The sequence below is a fragment of the Mytilus californianus genome, unplaced genomic scaffold, assembly GCF_021869535.1.
Source record: "Mytilus californianus isolate M0D057914Y unplaced genomic scaffold, xbMytCali1.0.p SCAF_3, whole genome shotgun sequence".
In the NCBI taxonomy this organism is placed as follows: domain Eukaryota; kingdom Metazoa; phylum Mollusca; class Bivalvia; order Mytilida; family Mytilidae; genus Mytilus; species Mytilus californianus.
Window position 1 is genome coordinate 111,474,973 of NW_026262679.1, and position 19,199 is coordinate 111,494,171.

General features: G+C 31.3%; 1 protein-coding gene across 2 annotated transcripts in view; it reads right to left on the reverse strand.

The window, feature by feature from the left end:
• LOC127735829 (aldehyde dehydrogenase, mitochondrial-like) overlaps positions 1 to 13,743 on the reverse strand; it is a 36,073-nt gene extending 22,330 nt beyond the window's left edge. The window contains exons 1-4 of one of the 2 annotated variants that reach the window (XM_052246214.1): positions 13,558 to 13,743; positions 5,727 to 5,831; positions 4,974 to 5,114; positions 2,171 to 2,250 (exon numbers count right to left, since the gene is read on the reverse strand). In XM_052246214.1, coding sequence (XP_052102174.1) covers positions 2,171 to 2,250; positions 4,974 to 5,114; positions 5,727 to 5,831; positions 13,558 to 13,680 — 449 coding nt within the window. In that variant the 5' untranslated portion in view covers positions 13,681 to 13,743. Of the gene's footprint in view, positions 1 to 2,170; positions 2,251 to 4,973; positions 5,115 to 5,658; positions 5,666 to 5,726; positions 5,832 to 13,557 lie in introns of those variants that run through there. The other variant, XM_052246216.1, reaches the window with a different exon arrangement.
• Between the last annotated feature and the right edge of the window lie 5,456 nt (positions 13,744 to 19,199).

The following is a 19,199-nucleotide window of genomic DNA, read 5'->3' on the forward strand; positions in this document are numbered from 1 at the left end:
CCACCTTCCTTTTGTGGTATTGAACCTTAAGGTAAAATTTCATAGAGATCCATTCACTTAAACTAAAGTTAGAGTGCGAAAACCAATGTGTCTTCGGACGACGACGCCGACAACGCCAACGTCATACCAATATACGACCAATTTTTGCGGTCGTATAAAAACTGGCCACCAAGATTTTAGTCAAGTTTGCTTAAACTAGGGTTTTTCATTATAAACATATATTGAAAAATTCTAAATATATCCAATGCAGATATGTGTCAGGCCAAGGATTGACCGGTCATGTCAGATGATGACCTTGCTATGTTATTGCGATAATTTAGAGTCAAGCGCACACGTGAATCTGCTGGTGTTTTACACATCAAACAATGCTCAGTCAGTTGACAGAATCACGTGTGCGCTTGACTCTTTTAGCATTTCAAACCCATTCATTTAAAGTGCTTGATCCATATATCATATTTGTTTTTCATCTAATATTTTTACACAAAAGTATGAGGGTGGGAATGGCATTTTCCGTCAGGAGTCACACAGCCCTTTTCTGAAATTTTTCATGAAAATAAAACTATTGACAGCAACGAATTACTGGTTCCGTACACGAGCCTCGATAATGTGTGTACCTTAATGACGATTAACGGTAAATAGCTGGACTATTCAGTTGTTAAATCTCGTTTTTTATCACTTCTAAAACTTTGAAACGTATTAAGGCAATAAAGGCAATCATTGGGGACATTCCGACAATGACCGACATGAAAACTACGTACTTTCGAAATGGAATCCGTCAACAGACATTAGTTTGTACATTGATATTTCTGTCAACAGACGGTGCATCGTTTGATGTGTAAAACACCAGCAGGTTCACGTGTGCGCTTGACTCTTTATTATCGCAATAACATACTTAAATATTCTAACTTTCGTTTTAATAAACACATGTTGTCTAAAACTGGAATATGACTTAATTGATTGCATTAAAGATCTGAACGCAGACGGAACAACTAAATCTGTGTATTTTTTCAAGCATCATTGATTTGAAGTCGTACTCTCCACGTATATACTTGACTTTAACTCAAAATGGATTGTATGAATATATGACAATTCTGTTTATCATTATTTTGAAACTTTCAGATGCACAATTAAATTTCCCATTTGTGCACATGCGCAGATACGTAACCAATGTGGTTCAAATTAACCCGAATAATCCAGTTGTTTTATTCCGATAATTCCAATTATTAATCTACCAAAGACAATTATTACAACAATCAGTGAGAATTATTATCATGACCTATTAATGCTCCAAAACAAGCCATCAACTTTTAATTAATTTTTTTTTCATGTGTGTTCATGAATTTCAAGAATTTATACCATATAAATATCTGAATAAGTTTATTAAACTTTAATACTCATAATATTATTATTTTTTAATAATTGCAAGGACGTATAAAACGTCCTTGATAAAAGCAGTCAATATAATACTTCCATGATAAAAGTAAGGAGAAGGAACCCAGAGTGAACGTACTCTATGAGGACGAATTCAGGGCGAACCGACCCGATACCAAATTCATGCATGCGTACTACAAATTCTACTTTAAAGACATCCGGTTACAAGTAAACAAATAACGTTCATGTAAGATGAGATCAAATCTAATAATTTACATAAATAAAAGGGTTGATATTAATACATTAAAACATGAGAAATTATAACACTAACGATAGTGATCGTTTTTCAAGCCTAACTAATAAATTAAATGATGCAGATGCTTAGATCATATGTAATCATCGGTGTCAAGATATGGCACAGAAGTTGTTATGAAATTGTAAAGCACAGAAAGGGATACGGCATACGTCCTGTTAACGGTTCAATGATTTTACAGCCGGCAGTAAAGGCTTTCAGAAGACTTGAAGTCTTCTTCCACCGAAAAAATCAGTAAACAGGGAAATTTTAACACCTTCATCACTGATTTAATATTTTCTGCCAGTTTCTGTAGGCAAGGAAAATTTGCATGCCCTGGTTGTCCAACCTGATTTATTTCATGAACGGAGCTCAGAGAAAAGTTTCAACTTGAAAAACATTGGTGTATCATCTTATCAAATGTGAAAAATTCTATAACTGTAGAATAGTTGTCCCTCACAATATCTTAGATTGAAAATGTTATATTGTACTATAATCATACACTACCTGAGGCATTTGATGGAGAGTTCAAGGTCAGCAGCAAAGGCCACTTGATAAGGCTTCCCATTGTCAAGAGTTTCCAAAGACTGAAAATATAAACAAGTAAAAAAATGATCTCTTAAGAATGATTTAAAGACGATGGTTTTGTCAGAAACATGAATTATACTCATATACATGTAATTGTACAAATTTCTGGTCATCAAAATGATATCAGGTTTGAAGTAAGATATCATGTAGCATAATCCACAGTACATTTTTTATAATCAAAGCCTGAAAGGCTGTTAAAGCAATTGCTCTCCAGTTAATGTTTTTGTGACTTTTATCTTTCATCCACATGTAAAAGAATTAAACTTGACAGGAGTCTATGTAGTGAGAAGTAAGTATGTTTTAACTTTAAATCAATAAAAAACTACACGTTTAACCGGCTTACGGTTGAGGTAAATATATTTTGTGGAAACGTAAAATTCCTGAAAAAATCATGTCATTAAAGATTTGAAGATCGGACCAGCTTCTGAAATTTTCATGAAATCCACGTTAACAGTCGGTTAACCTGTGAACTGGCTCAGTTTTTACACTTTTCATTACTATTGACATAGTCTCATAAATTATATAACACAACTGATTTTCTGCATAGTCAAAAATAGTTATCTATTTTAAACCATCCAACGAAAACACACTGATCGTGCATTATGCAAAACTGGAGACATGATGAAACATTATAAAAGTAAATGAAAAGATTATTTGAGTCTAATTACGACAATCAGAAACACTCTTTCAGTAAATGTTATGATTTTTTAAACTTCAGAATATAAAACACAAAACTTTTTAATTCCTGAGAATTACAGGTAATTATTTTCAATTGCCTAGAGGGTCATTATGACATTTGACACTGTCTCGAGAAGTAACCTTGTTCAGTTGATGACCAGCAGTTCATATTTATATAATTTGTTTACAGAGTGGTGTCTATCAGTACCACCAGCAATTAAGGAAGACCTTAAAAAATAACAACAGGGTATGTAATTTCATGGAAGTATGAAAAACATGGTGTTAACAGAACGCGTAAATTGTGCTACTTTTAAAACAAATAGTGTGATATTAGATTATATTACTATAAAGTGCATAGTGATTTTACGATAATTTTATGAATGAAACCATAATTTTATGAATGAACAAGAGCAAATTGACCTCTTTCAAAAAGAGAAAGAAGAATTAAACAACATAAAACTGTATAAGGGATAATTCAGTCAAATTTTCAATATTAATTCAACAACTGACATGATTGGATATCTTGTTGAAACATCTCAAGAACAAAATCGCAGATTTAAAAATGCACTTTTTCACTCAGACTTTTACGATCTTTGATAGTCAAACAGTTGTCACCTTCAATACAAAAAAAACATCTACAAGAAAATATGTTGAAACTTCACAAACCCACTGTCATTTTTCAACTGTTTTTCATAATGTATGTCACTAGAAAACATACATAGGATTTTTAGAATAACAGACGGGGAATTTGCTTAAAAACTTTGGCTTGATCTGGGTCACAAAAGTGGCTATATCCCACAGCATTAAAGCAATTGCTTTAAAAACAACCATTAGGATAAAATAAGTTTAAAGGTAGCGTGTAAAATCAAACACGAGGAACTAAAATAAGAATTAGAGGTCCATATGATGCTTAATGGTTAGAGGCTTTTACTAGGCCATCTAAAATACATATGGTTAATAACATGGATCTGTACTTTTTTTTATATGTTATAATTTACAATATACAGATGGAAGCATGACTTCTAAGAACCATTCCTGTGGTGCACTGTAAATATCTTGTCATATGAATTCAGATTACCTATTATATTAGCTTTTATCACCCCATTATGTAACAATCAGTTTTAATGTACTTGTGTTCATCAGACAGTTACAGATACATGAATCTATCCTAAGTACTTTTGATTGTGACTGCTAAGTGCTAAATACAATCCATTAAACTATTCAAAACCAAAAACCATTACATTGTGTACAATAAAATTTAAATTTCTGTTGAAATGAATAGCTTTTAGTATTTATTTTGTATTTTATATTATAACAAGTACACAGATACTGTAAAGATTTGCAACGAATCAGAAAATAAATCATTGGCCCTATCATGACTATCATGGCAATAAAAGTCTAACTTTATGATATAAAAATAAGAAAATGTGGTTAATAAGTTCCTTGTCACAATTTTACATAATCCATGATGTTTGATTATACTAGTTATTTTCTATTCCTATTTAGTAATAATGTAAGAAAGGATATGATGTAATAATTCATGACAGAAAATAGCAAAGTAAGAGTGCTTATACTCCACATCTCATTGCAATCAGGCCTGTGGTCAGAATGTCTCTAAAGGGTTTTTGGGGGTCATAAAGTTCTAACTTGAATAGTGAAACTTTGATGATCGTAATCTATACTTTAATAATCTTTATTGGTATTTTTTGCTTTCATTTCTATATCATGTGTACACATTCTCCCCCTATCAATGTGTCTTATTCTAGCACTTATCACAAAACAAGTAAATATGCATTACACTTGACAGTCAAATATATACTAAATTCTATATATTATAAACTTATCTCTACCCTAATTTATAGAATATATTTCATTTGACCTATAAAAAAAAATTACAAAGTTATACAAGTAGTAAAGTGGCAAGACTGTTTCTGTTATCGAGTTGTCTATTGCAAATGTAGTAAAACATTGAAATCAAATCCATATATACTTAAACTACCATTAATGGTCAAAGATTAGTCTTATGGATCTGATTTTCACTTACAGCTAGGTAACCTTGATCTCTCTCCATTAAGTCTGCTAGTCGGTTCATTAGAAGTCCTCTGTGAGCAGCATCCATCCGTCTCCATGGTGATCCCAGTCTAAAGGCCTGTTTTGCTGCATTCACTGCTTTATCTACATCAGCCTGTTATAAAAGACCAAATTATATCATACAATTTACTTTTTATATCTTTTTTCATCCTTTCTTCTTCCATAGAAGGTATTTATCTTTATTTTGAACCTGCACTAGATATCTTTAGCCAGCTCATTCTTTTTTAATTAATGCTTATAATAGAAGTATATGATTTGACAAAAGTCAGTAAATAAATTGTTTCTAAAATGGATCATGCACATGCTGCAAAATAATTTAGAAAAAAGTATGAGTGTCTTTTGTTTTTTTCTTGGTAGATTTTGCATGTAAATTGTGTTGATTTGATGTCAGGCTCTTTCCCATTGACAGCCTCAGTGGTCGCATAGTACCGTGTTCACCTCGAGCGCGGGAGGTTTTGGGCCGGGTCAAACCAAAGACTTTTAAATTGGTATTTGCTGTTTCTCCGCTAAGCACGCGGCATTGTAATTACCTCTTCTCAATAACCTTGACTCGTCAGAACCTGTTATTATCTTGTCTCTTTCAAACCTTTATGATTTTATTCTCTCAATAACATTGACTCCTCAGCAACTTTAATTACCTTGTCTCCTTCAAACCTTTGTGATTACCTTCTCTCAATAATCTAGACTCCTCAGAACCTGTTATTACCTTGTCTCCTTCAGCCACTTCACAGATTACCTCCCCAGTTGATGGATTGATTGATTGAAAGGTTTTCCCACTTACAGAATCTACAAACTCATTGTTGATGAAAATCTGAAAATATATTATTTTGTTTCAAGATTGGATTTCTGTTAAATGCACTTCACCTTCTGTAATGAATAAATGCATATAAAGTACATTGAACATATTAATCTTCAGACAAAAAATGGGCCGTCTTTTACTTTACATGCTTTAAGGGTCCCAATCCATATAGAGCTATACAAAACAACTAACCCTAACTCTTACCCATACCTATCACTAACATAGAACAAACCTTAAACCTACCATAAATAAACCCTAACTCTAAAATACAGGGAATCCTAAAGTAAAAGAAGACCAAAACTCATGAAGTTTTCTTGTGATACTGAGCACTAATTAAAAATTTACTGAGCATGGGTGTGAATATGTTGCTTGTTTAATTAGCTGTTATAAGTTTTACAACAAATCAGAGTGTTATTATCAATTTTTAATTCATAAAATTCCCACATCCGTCCATTATATATGTGCATAAAAATCACTACATTAGCACGCATTGTTATATGAGTAAATAAAAAAAAAATCATGATGAATATAGTTTTATAAACATATTTTTAACATGATAGAATAACTTGTTGTATCACAACTCATACGAAAAGTTATTTACATGTTCATGCGTCTTAAATATCTAACAGTGTCAACATATATTTGTTCCGCCTAACAGAAGTTCCCCTGGAAACTTTGTTATAAACAATGTCATAATATCTGTTCCTGTTGGAACAAATATTCTATACCCTTTATTCCGTAAGGAACAAATACTGTAATATTTGTTCCAATGGAAACAATATTACAGAATATTTCTTCCACTTGGAACTTATTTTATGAAGGAACATCTATTCTGTAACAACAGTATAACCAAGGCCAGTACTCTGCTCGTTCCTGACCTGGTTACTCATCTTGCTAGGTTGGGGGAACTAGCTGGTATCTATTATATGAATACATGTTAACGTAACACAGATTCAAGTTCTATATATAAATGTTTATTAAATCAGCATTCAGTATTCAGCAATCACAATAGCATATAAGTTCATGAGACGTAATATAATAACATGTCTAATATCAATCCAATAACTGTCTTAAACAACTGTCTAAATCAAAGTCTAAAACACAAGTGTAAAACAAAACTGTCCCAAACTACATGGTCAACTAATATATATTATTTTTCATTATTCAATTTACATAACATTAATACTCAATATATTTACTTTGTCTAGGTTAGTCTATGGAAAGGTATATACTATGAAATTTAGAGCGAGGGGCTTGCCCCGAGCTCTTAATTTCATAGTATATACCTTTCCATAGACTATCCAATTTAGCACATATTTACAACTCAAGTAATCTTTTAATTGGTCTATTGATAGTTTATTTTGGCTGACTACTTGTATCACATGTGTTTGTAAAACGGAGCTCATTAACGAAGTTTTGTAAATCTACTCACTAGTATCATTGTAAAATATGTGATTTCAAAAGGCCCTTCACTCCAGAATGAAAAGATGGTAGCTGCCGGTGTAAGTATGTATACTGATATAAAGCGGTGTTTTACTATACATGTTCTTCTTACATGGTAAGATGACCAAATAAATTGACCAAAAGCAGGCAATAATTAAATTGCAGTGGAAGCTTTACATGTTTTGAAAACATTTTTTAATTTCACAGTAAAACTAAAGCTATAATAAATTTGAAACATATAGATAGTTTGTCCCCATAGATATAGTCTAGCAGATAGGCATTAAAAAGCAACTACCAATAGATCAGAGATTATAGGTTTTGTGTTTTTTGTTGGTTTTTTTTTATTATTTCAAAGTAAAAACTAAAAGATTTACCAGAATATGTTTATATATATATATATATATATATATATATATATAGGTGGCACATTATCTTCAGACATAATCACAGTTTTTCAATTCATGACATCGTCCTAAACATGTATGAAATATTTGCCACTGGACAATAAGCAACCAATAATCAATAAATCAATCAATTCATGACGAAATAGATCACCTTCCTTAAGAAAGTTTAAAAAATTATCACCAAGTTGCTTTAATTTTCCTTCACAAGGTTTCATAGTACACACTTTTCTGTGTACAAAGTAATTGCATGGATGATACATTATCATAATTTTATGATATCGTTGTACTCTAATCAAGGTATAAAGAACCATATGTATTACCCTTTATTTAAATGATAAAATTTGCAATTGTCAATAAAAACATTTTTTAGATCCAAAGATTTTAATAGCAGGATATTTAAAAATCAACGTGAAAACTAATTACAAACTATTTAATTTAATTTGGAACACAGCATTTTATTTCAAAATAGCCAGTGGCAATTTTTGTTTTAAATATCTTGATTACGATACAATGAAATCTTACCCTTGTGGTCATTCATGCGTAGTTACTTAGTACACAGGAAAAGTATGTACTATGAAAATTAGAAGGCAAATATAAGCAATTTGATTGGACGAGAAGTTGTAAGTATGTGCTAAACATAATAATGCTAGTTTATCTATTTTCCCAAATATCAAGTCTTTGTGACATAACCTAAATTATCTTAAAAAGTAAGAAATCCCTTTTGTATATATAACGCTTCTCTAATCCTTAATTCTCTATTGTCATTTAACCCTCAGGGGATTACATAATAATTTGCTTTACACTTATCTAAAATTGTGAAGATTTATATTAATTATTTATCAAGTAAATTATTTCTTAAGCTAGTGCTAAATATCTTTAACTAATAATGAATTATAAGAATTATTTGAATTCCACATTTTAACATTCTTGCATCTAAAATATACTGGTTATACCAGTACTACACTTACTGGATACAATTAATCAAATATAAAAATATTAAATATTCTACCTGTGTTACATGTAAAATTAATATGTGCAAATGCAATAAAACTTTGCGCTCTATTTAAAAAAAAAATGAATCCCCTAATGAAAGTAATGTAGTGCACCCATGCATTGACATAGTTACAAAATAAGTAAACACAACATAAGGTTCAGGAACACACTGTTATCTTCTTTTTAATTACCTTGTCTACAGTAATAGTCCCTAGTGTGTATATATAACTTGTATTCCAAATTTATTTCTTCATATACTGTGGATTCATTATTATTTGTGGAATACCAATTTTCATTGATTTCGTGTGTAAAGGTAAACCACAAATTTAAATGTTCAACGAGGTACCCATAGTATAAAGGCTTGTATGCCGACTTTTGAAAAACATTGAATTCAAATATTCACGAATATACAACATTTTCTCAATCCACGAAAAATAAATGAAGCCACAGTATTATGCATAAAATAGTAAGTAGGTCAGGATGAAATTACATGTCAATAAATTTGGGTCATGAATTTTAAGGGAAGGTAGTGATTTGGTCCATTGAAAAAGGTCAAAACTATTATGTCTGACACTATCAAACTGAATTAAATTAAGACCCCCTTAACATAAAATTGTGCATATTTTGAGCTAAAGCTAGTACACTCTTCTATAATTTTGATATTTGTCCAAAAATTAGTACATTACAGGGTAAAAATCTAATTAAGAAAACGCAGCTGGGCTTTCAAAAATTAGCCTTTATTCAGTTTATTGTTCTAAAGAAATTCATCACAAAATAATTGTGTCTCGAGCCATAACCTATTAACATGATTAACCAACATTTTATGCTTGACTGGCAAGCATGATTTTTCACTTTTTACTGGTCAATCATCATTCACTATTTGTACTTAAGATTATTTCATTGTCACCTATATCTTTCTATTAAAAATAAATGACCTTACTGTTTAATTATTCAATAGATCACAAATCTAAACAAATTTTAGATATATTGTATATATTTTTTTTTAAATAAACCAAGTACTTCACAATTAAATGACTGTGGTGGTTTAAACTATCTGATAAAGATTATTTAAAGAAACAGTGTATTCTTTTCCAAAACAATGAGTCCTAACTTCTCAAATTGTAAAAAAATTGCTTAATCTATACCATGTCTACAGCAGAAAAGTCTACTTCAGATTCTTTTTTTTAAATTTGTTTTTGTATTTTTTATTTGATGAAAGGAGATGATAAGTTCAAGTATACAGCAATGAGATAGCAACCAAAAACAATACGACAAAAAAGACCCCTGGTCAACATATGTCATGCTCTGAATTGTCCAGATTCCTAACAAATTGTAAATAAATCTGACATTACAAAAAATCTGCAAACAACACCAAATTCATAATACATGTAGAACAATAACAATATTTCATAAACAGAGACAACTATACTGTTGAAACTTCTACTGCATCAGAAAATCTGTTGTCCGCTAGCTCCATCAAAACTCAAATTCAGTACAAAAAAAACAGCATCTTTGACAAAAATTATATTAAGTTATGCTTAAGGTAATCATCAGCCTTTCCAGTAGAAAGTAGGCTATGGGTACAAACATGAAAAAGAATAGGGACACAACAAAAGAAAGCACCCTTCATGTTATTGTTTATCATCAAAACAATTTAGATCACCCACAATCTACTTTATTAATCATCTTGATATGTTACAAAATTGAATTAAGCATTCAAAAAGTTTAAAACACCATATGACACCTACTATTGGCAATGCAACTGCAAAAGATAACACAGACCAACATCTGCTGTACACAAATGGAAAAATCCTTTGTATTACAATGGGAATCAGAACAGCAGACAAAAATCTGCTGTACACAAATGGAAAAATCCTTTGTATTACAATGGGAATCAGAACAGCAGACAAAAATCTGCTGTACACAAATGGAAAAATCCTTTGTATTACAATGGGAATCAGAACAGCAGACAAAAATCTTCTGTACACAAATGGAAAAATCCTTTGTATTACAATGGGAATCAGAACAGCAGACAAAAATCTACTGTACACAAATGGAAAAATCCTTTGTATTACAATGGGAATCAGAACAGCAGACAAAAATCTGCTGTACACAAATGGAAAAATCCTTTGTATTACAATGGGAATCAGAACAGCAGACAAAAATCTGCTGTTCACAAATGGAAAAATCCTTTGTATTACAATGGGAATCAGAACAGCAGACAACAAGAATGTGTCCATAGTACACGGATGCCCCACTCCCACTATCATTTTCTATGTTCAGGGGACCGTGAAATTGGGGTCAAAACTCTCATTTGGCATTAAAAATAGAAAGATCATATCATAGGGAACATGTGTACTAAGTTTCAAGTTGATTGGACTTCAACTTCATCAAAAACTAACTTGACAAAAAACTTTAACCTGAAGCGGGACAGGCGGACGAACGGAATGACAGACGAATGGACAGACATACGGACAAACAAACGGACGCACAGACCGAAAAACATAATGCCCCTCTACTATCGTAGGTGGGGCATAAAAAATCTCTTGTACACAATATCAAATCAATTGTTTTGATTGGCAATAGGGAGCGCAGGTCCTATTGCATCTGAAGCAATGAAAGTGGGTTACTAATAACTATTGGGTAATAGGTTCACAGTGTTTAAGCTTCGTTCTCCCATACTATCCTGAGACCTCAATAAATAGTGTGTATCAATGACTGATGATATAGGATATATTCAAAAGTTCTGCTGACATCTGCAAAGTTTATCATGCCATTCTTTGATTTTCTATTCTAACCTCTCACCTTAAAATCAAATGTTTGTGCTCTTATTTATATATATGTATTAGAGACACAAGCTCCATAAATATGTGCTACTGATGGACTCACAGATGGACAAAAATTAGTGAATACACCTTTTCTACAAAACAAATTTTATGCACTGGGATAAAAAATAAGAAAAAAAATGCATCAATCTATTAAGGTATTAAAATCCAGAAAAGTGCTTCTCATGCACTGAATCTATAAAGTGTTAATATCAATCTTAATAAAACAGTAAGGATGAATAGATGGTATACTTTTCCAAAATTTAAATTTTCAAAAACTACTAATATAATAAGCTTTTGTTAACATGAGATACTATTTAAAGTTGTAATTATAAACAAAGCAAATAATATTGACTTGGAACAAAACAAACATAGTTTCTTTGTCACAGTGTATTTTGGTAAAAAAAAAACTTCAAAAGCAGATAGAATGTTCTTGGCCTTGTTCTTCATATTCAAACATTGGAAAAGGTTATAACAATAAATGAAATAAAGTAGGAGGAGACAAAAGCAAAGAAATCAATATTGTTAACAATACTACATGTTTGCTTATAAATACATCACTTTGTCATACAGTTAAAATCCCACAACATTATTTTATCTAAAAAAAATAGCTAAGCAATCTAAATCCCAAGTACCATACACAATAAAATTTACTTTTTTATCCAGAAGCAGATCCAGAACTTTAGAAGAGAGGGGATGGGGGGATCAATACAACATTAGGAGTGGGACTTGTAAAAAGTCATATGCATTAACCTTACATGTATATGTAGCTCAATACAGTGGGCCCTTTAAAATTAAAAATAAGGAGTTCTGTGTTATAATTGCCAATTAGACAACTATCCACAAGAGTTCTAATGATGTGGATGTAAGCAACTAAAGGTCACTGAATGGCCTTAAACAATGAGCACAAAAATGGATAAGGGATGGTGAGCTGTAAAAGGTTCGACATGAAAAAATGTGAGGCAATTCAAATGTGAAAACCAACAGATTTATTACATAATAATAAAAGAAAAACAAATATGACATAATATCTAACTAACTGACTTACAACACACTTGTTAATATTTGTTTTTTTCTTCAATTATTTACAATAATATTCATAAAAAATAAAGCAAATAATTGACTACAACTAAATTGATAAAGATGACCTTGGACTATTATACTTCAATATATTATGTCCCAGAGATGACTGACAATATAAATGCAATTTGTTCCTTGCAAAATTTGTTAAAGAAAAGAAAGTAAAGAAAAACATATGTACTACTCATAATGTACAACGGAAGGCAAGGACTGGTCTTGTTTATAGATTAGTTTACTCATTAGTTGTTAAACAGCTGTTTGTTGCTGGTCCATCAATTCTATTTAACAGTTATGTTGTTTAAATTTTATGATAATTGGTTAAACCAAATTTGAGTTATCATACAAACAGTTGACATATTACAAAAAGACTAAAGACAAAAACTACTGATATAAGGTTTAAAGCCAATTACAACTAATAAATCATGCTTCCAAGTCTATTAAAAATATCAATCAGAACAGGTGGTGTAAAAATGTAATAAAACAGTCTAGGAAAACCATGACATTGTGCAATGCCAATTGCTTGATTACTCAAATAAAACTTAACAAAATTAATAAATGCATTTTTTTTAATACTTTTACTGTCTTACTTTGAAGGAAATTATGACCCCCCTTTTCCTCCCCTAAAAAAATCATGATAAAAGATGAATTGTGTAGAGTTTTAAAATACATTTTTTAACAATTAAATTGCATTTACACAAAAAAAAAAATGAGAGTGGGAATAGCTTTCAATGCTTAGAGACATCACACTCTGATATATTAATTCGCTAATAATTAAGTTAAATATAAAATAAGAAGTCAGACTTTGACCGGACTGACAATATTTGCGGTGTCAACCTTTCCATGTTTTACGTTATTTATTTTAAAGAATTCCAAGTAATCACTGGTATCCAGTTTATAATCATGATTAATATAAATTCGTTTAAATTGCGTTCTAAAAAAAAAGTTTTATCTATCTTCCGCAAAAAATTGCAGCACAGCATATTTTTTACTTACCCCTGCATACTTAATGTCGGGCTTCGTTATCGGATCTGGAACACTTGACATACATGCTGACTGATACTTAAGTGCACAGTTCACCAACCGACGTGCAAATCTTGTTCGTAAAAGTACTGCCATGTCGTTTAAATCCTGCAAAGCAAAAAACAGAACAACACGACCTTTTGGGGTCAAGGTAATATTAAATGTTTCAAAGCACTCAAGTGCTATAAAGTTATGGGTGTTTCCTCCGACGTCCGCGTTAATTCAAACCGAAAAAATGTCGTCGGAACGTGTGAAAGTGGAATTACACATGTTTATTGTATGTGGATGCAATGAGAATGATTGTTTTCACGTTAAATTAATTTGTTAACATGTAAGTACCAGTCTTGTATTACTACTTCAGTTTAAATGTAACAAAAATATTGCATATTTTTTTCAGAAATTAAACCAGGAAGGTGGAAGGATCTCATGTTTACTAGATAAGATAAGATAAGATAAGATAAGATAAGATAATTTTATTGGTTCAAAATCCAAAATTATAGGATTGTTGCCAAGACAATAAACATTGACTATACATAAACACACAAACATAATCTGACCACATTTATAAACATTATATATATAACTGTGTATCCCCTCCATTATTAAAAGAAAATATTGTTACAATAATAAATGAATGTATATAATCTCTGCTGAGGAGGTGGTACCACAAAGTTATTAAGTACTCAATAAAGCATTTCTAGAATTATACATGGTGCTTATGAATTTTACAATAATTTTAATTATATCAGTCTCGGCACCACAGGTATATAAAAATTTAAAGCTTGCTTCATTAGTCATATTTAAAAAGGAGAATTAGAAGTGGTGCGGTCGGATGAAAACAGCAAACAGAAAGTAGAAAAATGAAGTTTTGACTTCGAGGTTGATTAACATTTTATTTGCCCTTTTTTGCATGAAATCATAGTATAACATTACTAAATGCATGATATGTGCATGAAATTTTTTTCTATGTAGCATTTTTAAATACAAATTTTTGAAGATCAGCTGTTTTGCATGTAAGCCTATGGAGCTGTCAATTACAAGACTGCAATCTGTACCACATCACGTTTTATTTATATGTTATATAACAACAAAAGATATTAATAGGCGGGAAGGTATAAAAATTGGGAAAACACGGAAGGGTAAAATTGATATTTTATAAGTGATTTCTCTGGAACTACTTAAGATAATTTAACATTTGAAACGGATTTTGAAAGCTTATATGATATTCCATAAGTTAAAATAAAAAAAAAATAAGTTTTTGATAATCATTATTACCAAAAAGTTGACTGGAAGCCTTGTTAGGCGTGACGCTGGTAATCCAATTTCGAACATTTAAACTTAAATTCACGAAAAAACATATAACCCGGTCAAAATCTTAAAAACGGTTTCTATAGACAATTTAATAACAAATAATATGCTATAAAAATAATTAGCAATACATTAGATGAAAAGGGCAAAATCTGGACCGGAAACCTCTCTTGTATATAAATGAAGAAGTCAAAATTTCAACTTTGAACTAAAATTCACAAAAAAGTATAAAGCCCGGTCAAAATCTTGAACATGATTTTTAAAGACAATTTAATAACAAATTAAATGGTATAAAAATAGGATTACATTAAGTTAAAAGGGCAAAATCTTGACCGGCAGCCTCTCTTGTGTCCTTATCGCTCGGAGCCCTTTAATGGAAAATTACTATTTGTTCTTCTAATTGTCTAACAACTTTAGCTTATGTTTATTCTTAGCTGCCGGTATATATGCGCCGAATCTATTAATTAAATTTACTTACTTACATCAAATTAAAAATTACTGAGTGGTTCAGTGTTTATGGTTTTTTTTCAGCTCCAGCACACAGGTACTTTGAGACAAGACAATGTTTTTGTTTTAATTAAAACTGAGAACACGAAAAATAGCAGATTTTGGAAAAAAAAGCGAGAGGACAAACAAAATTGCTCTGTTCCCAAGTACCTGTGCTTAAGCATACCAGGGACATAATATATTGCCAGTATACTATTCCCAGAGCATACATGCTTTAGTGCGTAACTTAATAACACTTATGTTTTTTCCCCACAATTTCCAGACTGATTTTTGTTTCGATTTTTTATATCAATTTTTTAACGAAACGTTCATTCAATCCTCTTTTTTTATTTGTTTGTTGCTGCTTTTTTTTTCCTTTTTCTTCGAGACTTTAAATTCTTTTATCAAAACTACACATACAGTACAAATGTCAGTATCATTACTTTTCAAAATGAAACATTTTTTTTTCTTGTTCGTCCATATTAACAAACGATGGAACTATATCTCTTAAAGTACAAAAAAGTATACTTCTATTTAATTTCAACGCTTTACATTTAATGAGGAAATCACGGGAGTTCATCTTCAATTCCATCTCTGCAAAGTGGTGTTAAGGCGTTCAAGTATATCTGCCAACTTCTATTAGTAAATTACTATTACTAATTCTAATCTTTACCATTTTAGAAATAACACTTTCTAGAAGATATTTTTCTATTTCAAAATTAATTTTAACTTTGCGATACGTTCTTAGTTTATTACTATGACTATCATTATCAGAGTCACAAAGAGAGCTTCTTTCCAGGATCTTGTGATTTCCTCCTCTAACTTCTTTTGAATTAAAAAAAATAATTTTTGTCTTTGACATGGTATTTTGTTTTTCCCCAAACATGCCGAAAACCAAACTTACCTAATGACACTTTTATTTTACTACAAAAACCATTAGACAGGATAACCGCCTCGGTGGTCTCATGGTAGCGTGTTCGCCTCGAGTGCGGGAGGTCGTGGGTTCGAACCCCGGCCGGGTCAAACCAAAGATTTTAAAATTGGTATTTGCTGCTTCTCCGCTAAGCACGCGGCATTAAGGAGTAAGAGCAAAGACTGGTCGGCTCGGAGTCAGAATAATGTGTCCGGGTAAGGTGACATGTCTTCCTGCGGACTGTTACCTTGTGAACTAGCACGTTAAAAATCCGGCTCAGCGTGTCGGTCTAGTACAAAGCCGGGTAAATATTCATATTACATTAACATGTTCTCGTCCTGAAAATATGCATATTAATTTGCCGCTGGACGTTAGGCAGCCATCCATCATCATTAGACAGGATAAAGTTTTCACTGTATGCTTAATTTTTTACCATACTCTCACTAATTAATTGTATTTTTAAGGACTGACAATTTAGCAAATTTTGATTTGAATCTTATTTGTAATAAAGTAAGTACAGTTTGACTAGATGGTAGTATTTTGTTTCACTCAACTAACAGTAGTCCAAACCCCACTGATATATAATGAAATAGGTTGAACTCAAGAATAAAAAAGCTTTAAATGTGGTTGAAAATTCATCTTTTCAGAAAATAATAATTTCTGATACAAAATATAGCTTTTATTGCTAGACTTAGATAGCTGATCAATTGCGGAAGTAAAAGATCCAGATGGTTTTAACACTTATATTCATCTTGTAGTTTATAATTGTAGTAGAATTCGTGTTTTTAGATTATTTTCCCTATTCTATTTAATATTATAATCTTGGTTTTGGAGTAACAGATAGATTCCATTAATCACAAAATATATTTAAATTTATCTAAAGCATTTTGAAGGCATCATGCAGATTCTGGTATAACTATTAAATCGTCTGAATAAAGAAGACAAGACACTTGATTATCATCTAGCCATGCTCGATCACATATGTTGTCAAACATTTCAATCAGTTCATTAATATACAATGAGAATAATGTAGGGCTTCATATACAACCCTGTTTTAATCATACATTTAAGGAACATTTTGTGTTTGTCCCTGTTTTAATCTTACTGAGAAAGAGACATCTTTGTACTTATCATTTACAATACAAAAAAACTGTTGACACAGAGCTATGTCTCGCCTGTCGGCAGAAAATTTGAAAAAAGACAATCTGATGGACAGCAACATTGCTAATTAATTCAAAATCGTTGGACCATGACCAAGGGAGTAGGGCCTCGAATTACTCGTCAAACTGATATGTACTGATAGTAATGCAACTTTATAGAAAATAGCATTGATCTTTCACAAATAGTTCCTAACGAACTGACGTAGGCAAAACACTTAACATTGAAAATTGCTAATTAATTCAAAGTCACTGGACCATGACCTAGGGGGTAGGACCTCGAAATAGTCGTCAAACTGATATGACCTGATAATAATGCAACTTAATACAAAATATCATTGATCTTTTACAAGTAGATCCTATCAAACTAAATAAAGCAGAAAACTTAACATTGAAAATTGATGGCTATTTTAAAGTCACTGGACCATTACCTAGAGAGTAGGGCCTCGTCAAACTGAAATGTACTGATTGTAATGCAACTTTATACAACTTATCATTGATCTATCGCAAGAAGTTCCTTTCAAACTAACTTAAACATAAAACTTAACAATGAAAATTGCTTATAAATTAAAAGTTGCTGGACCATCACCTAGGGGGTGTGGCCTCGAAATAGTCGTCAAACTGATATGTACTGATAGTAATGCAACTTTATAGAAAATGCCATTGATCTTTCACAAGTAGTTCCTATCAAACTAACTTAAGCAGGAAACTTAACAATTGTTGACGCATTCGCCGCCGTCGCCGCTGGAAAAGCAATACTTTTGTCTCGCCCTTTTATATTATATTTTAGTAACTGATGAGAAAGGCCATCTCTATTGGTTGCGTCAAAGTTGAAACGTTTTTCTTATATCTACAAAACAAGTGTTGAGAGGTTTAGATTTTTAAAGGTCTTGTAAATTAGAGTTTTAATGTTAAAATGTGATTACTAAGGCTCTTTGGTCGGGTTGTTGTCTCTTTGACACATTATCCGTTTCCATTCTCTATTCCATTGGTCTGCCATTTTTCCTAAACTTATTTGTTACTAGCTATTATTTCAAAGAAAATTCTCTAATCTGGAAGATAATATTTTCAATTTTTTTACCTAAACAAATAGAAAGATCTATACCCCTGTAGTTGGAAGGACAAGTATAACACCATCCTTTATGATAGTTTCTCTCCATATAGAAGGAACGATGCCCCTTTTCAATAGCAAATTAAAGACTAACACATACGCATTAACTAATTTACCACATGACACTCTAATCATTTCGTTCTTTATACTTTCACAACCAGCAGATTTTTTTAACTTTAAGTTTTCTACAACTTTTAACACCTCCTCCGCAGTAATACTACCATTTCAACAATCATTATTACAATCAATGCTACTAACGTTTCCTCGAAATTATTCCAATGGTGTAAGTTCATTAAACTTTTAAAGTACACCAACCATTCATCATTTGAAATTTTGGAGCCTTCCTTCGCTTCGTCCTGCAGATTTCCAAAATTCCGAAGAATTGTTCTCAGATATACGGTCAAGTATTTTGTTTAGTATTTTGTTTTTTTTACGTACAAGTTGTTTAAGTTTTTTTTTCTCTCTGTTATTTTTTTAATCTCAATCTAGAATCCCAAGGATTTCTATCTAAAATTCTAGAGAGCTTTTATATGCCTATATTTATCATCCAGAAAAAACTTTCAGCTTCGTGACAGAAGTTGTTGAAAAATGCTTCATATTGTGTCGAACAGCTGATATTTTACAATATCAATATGCAGAC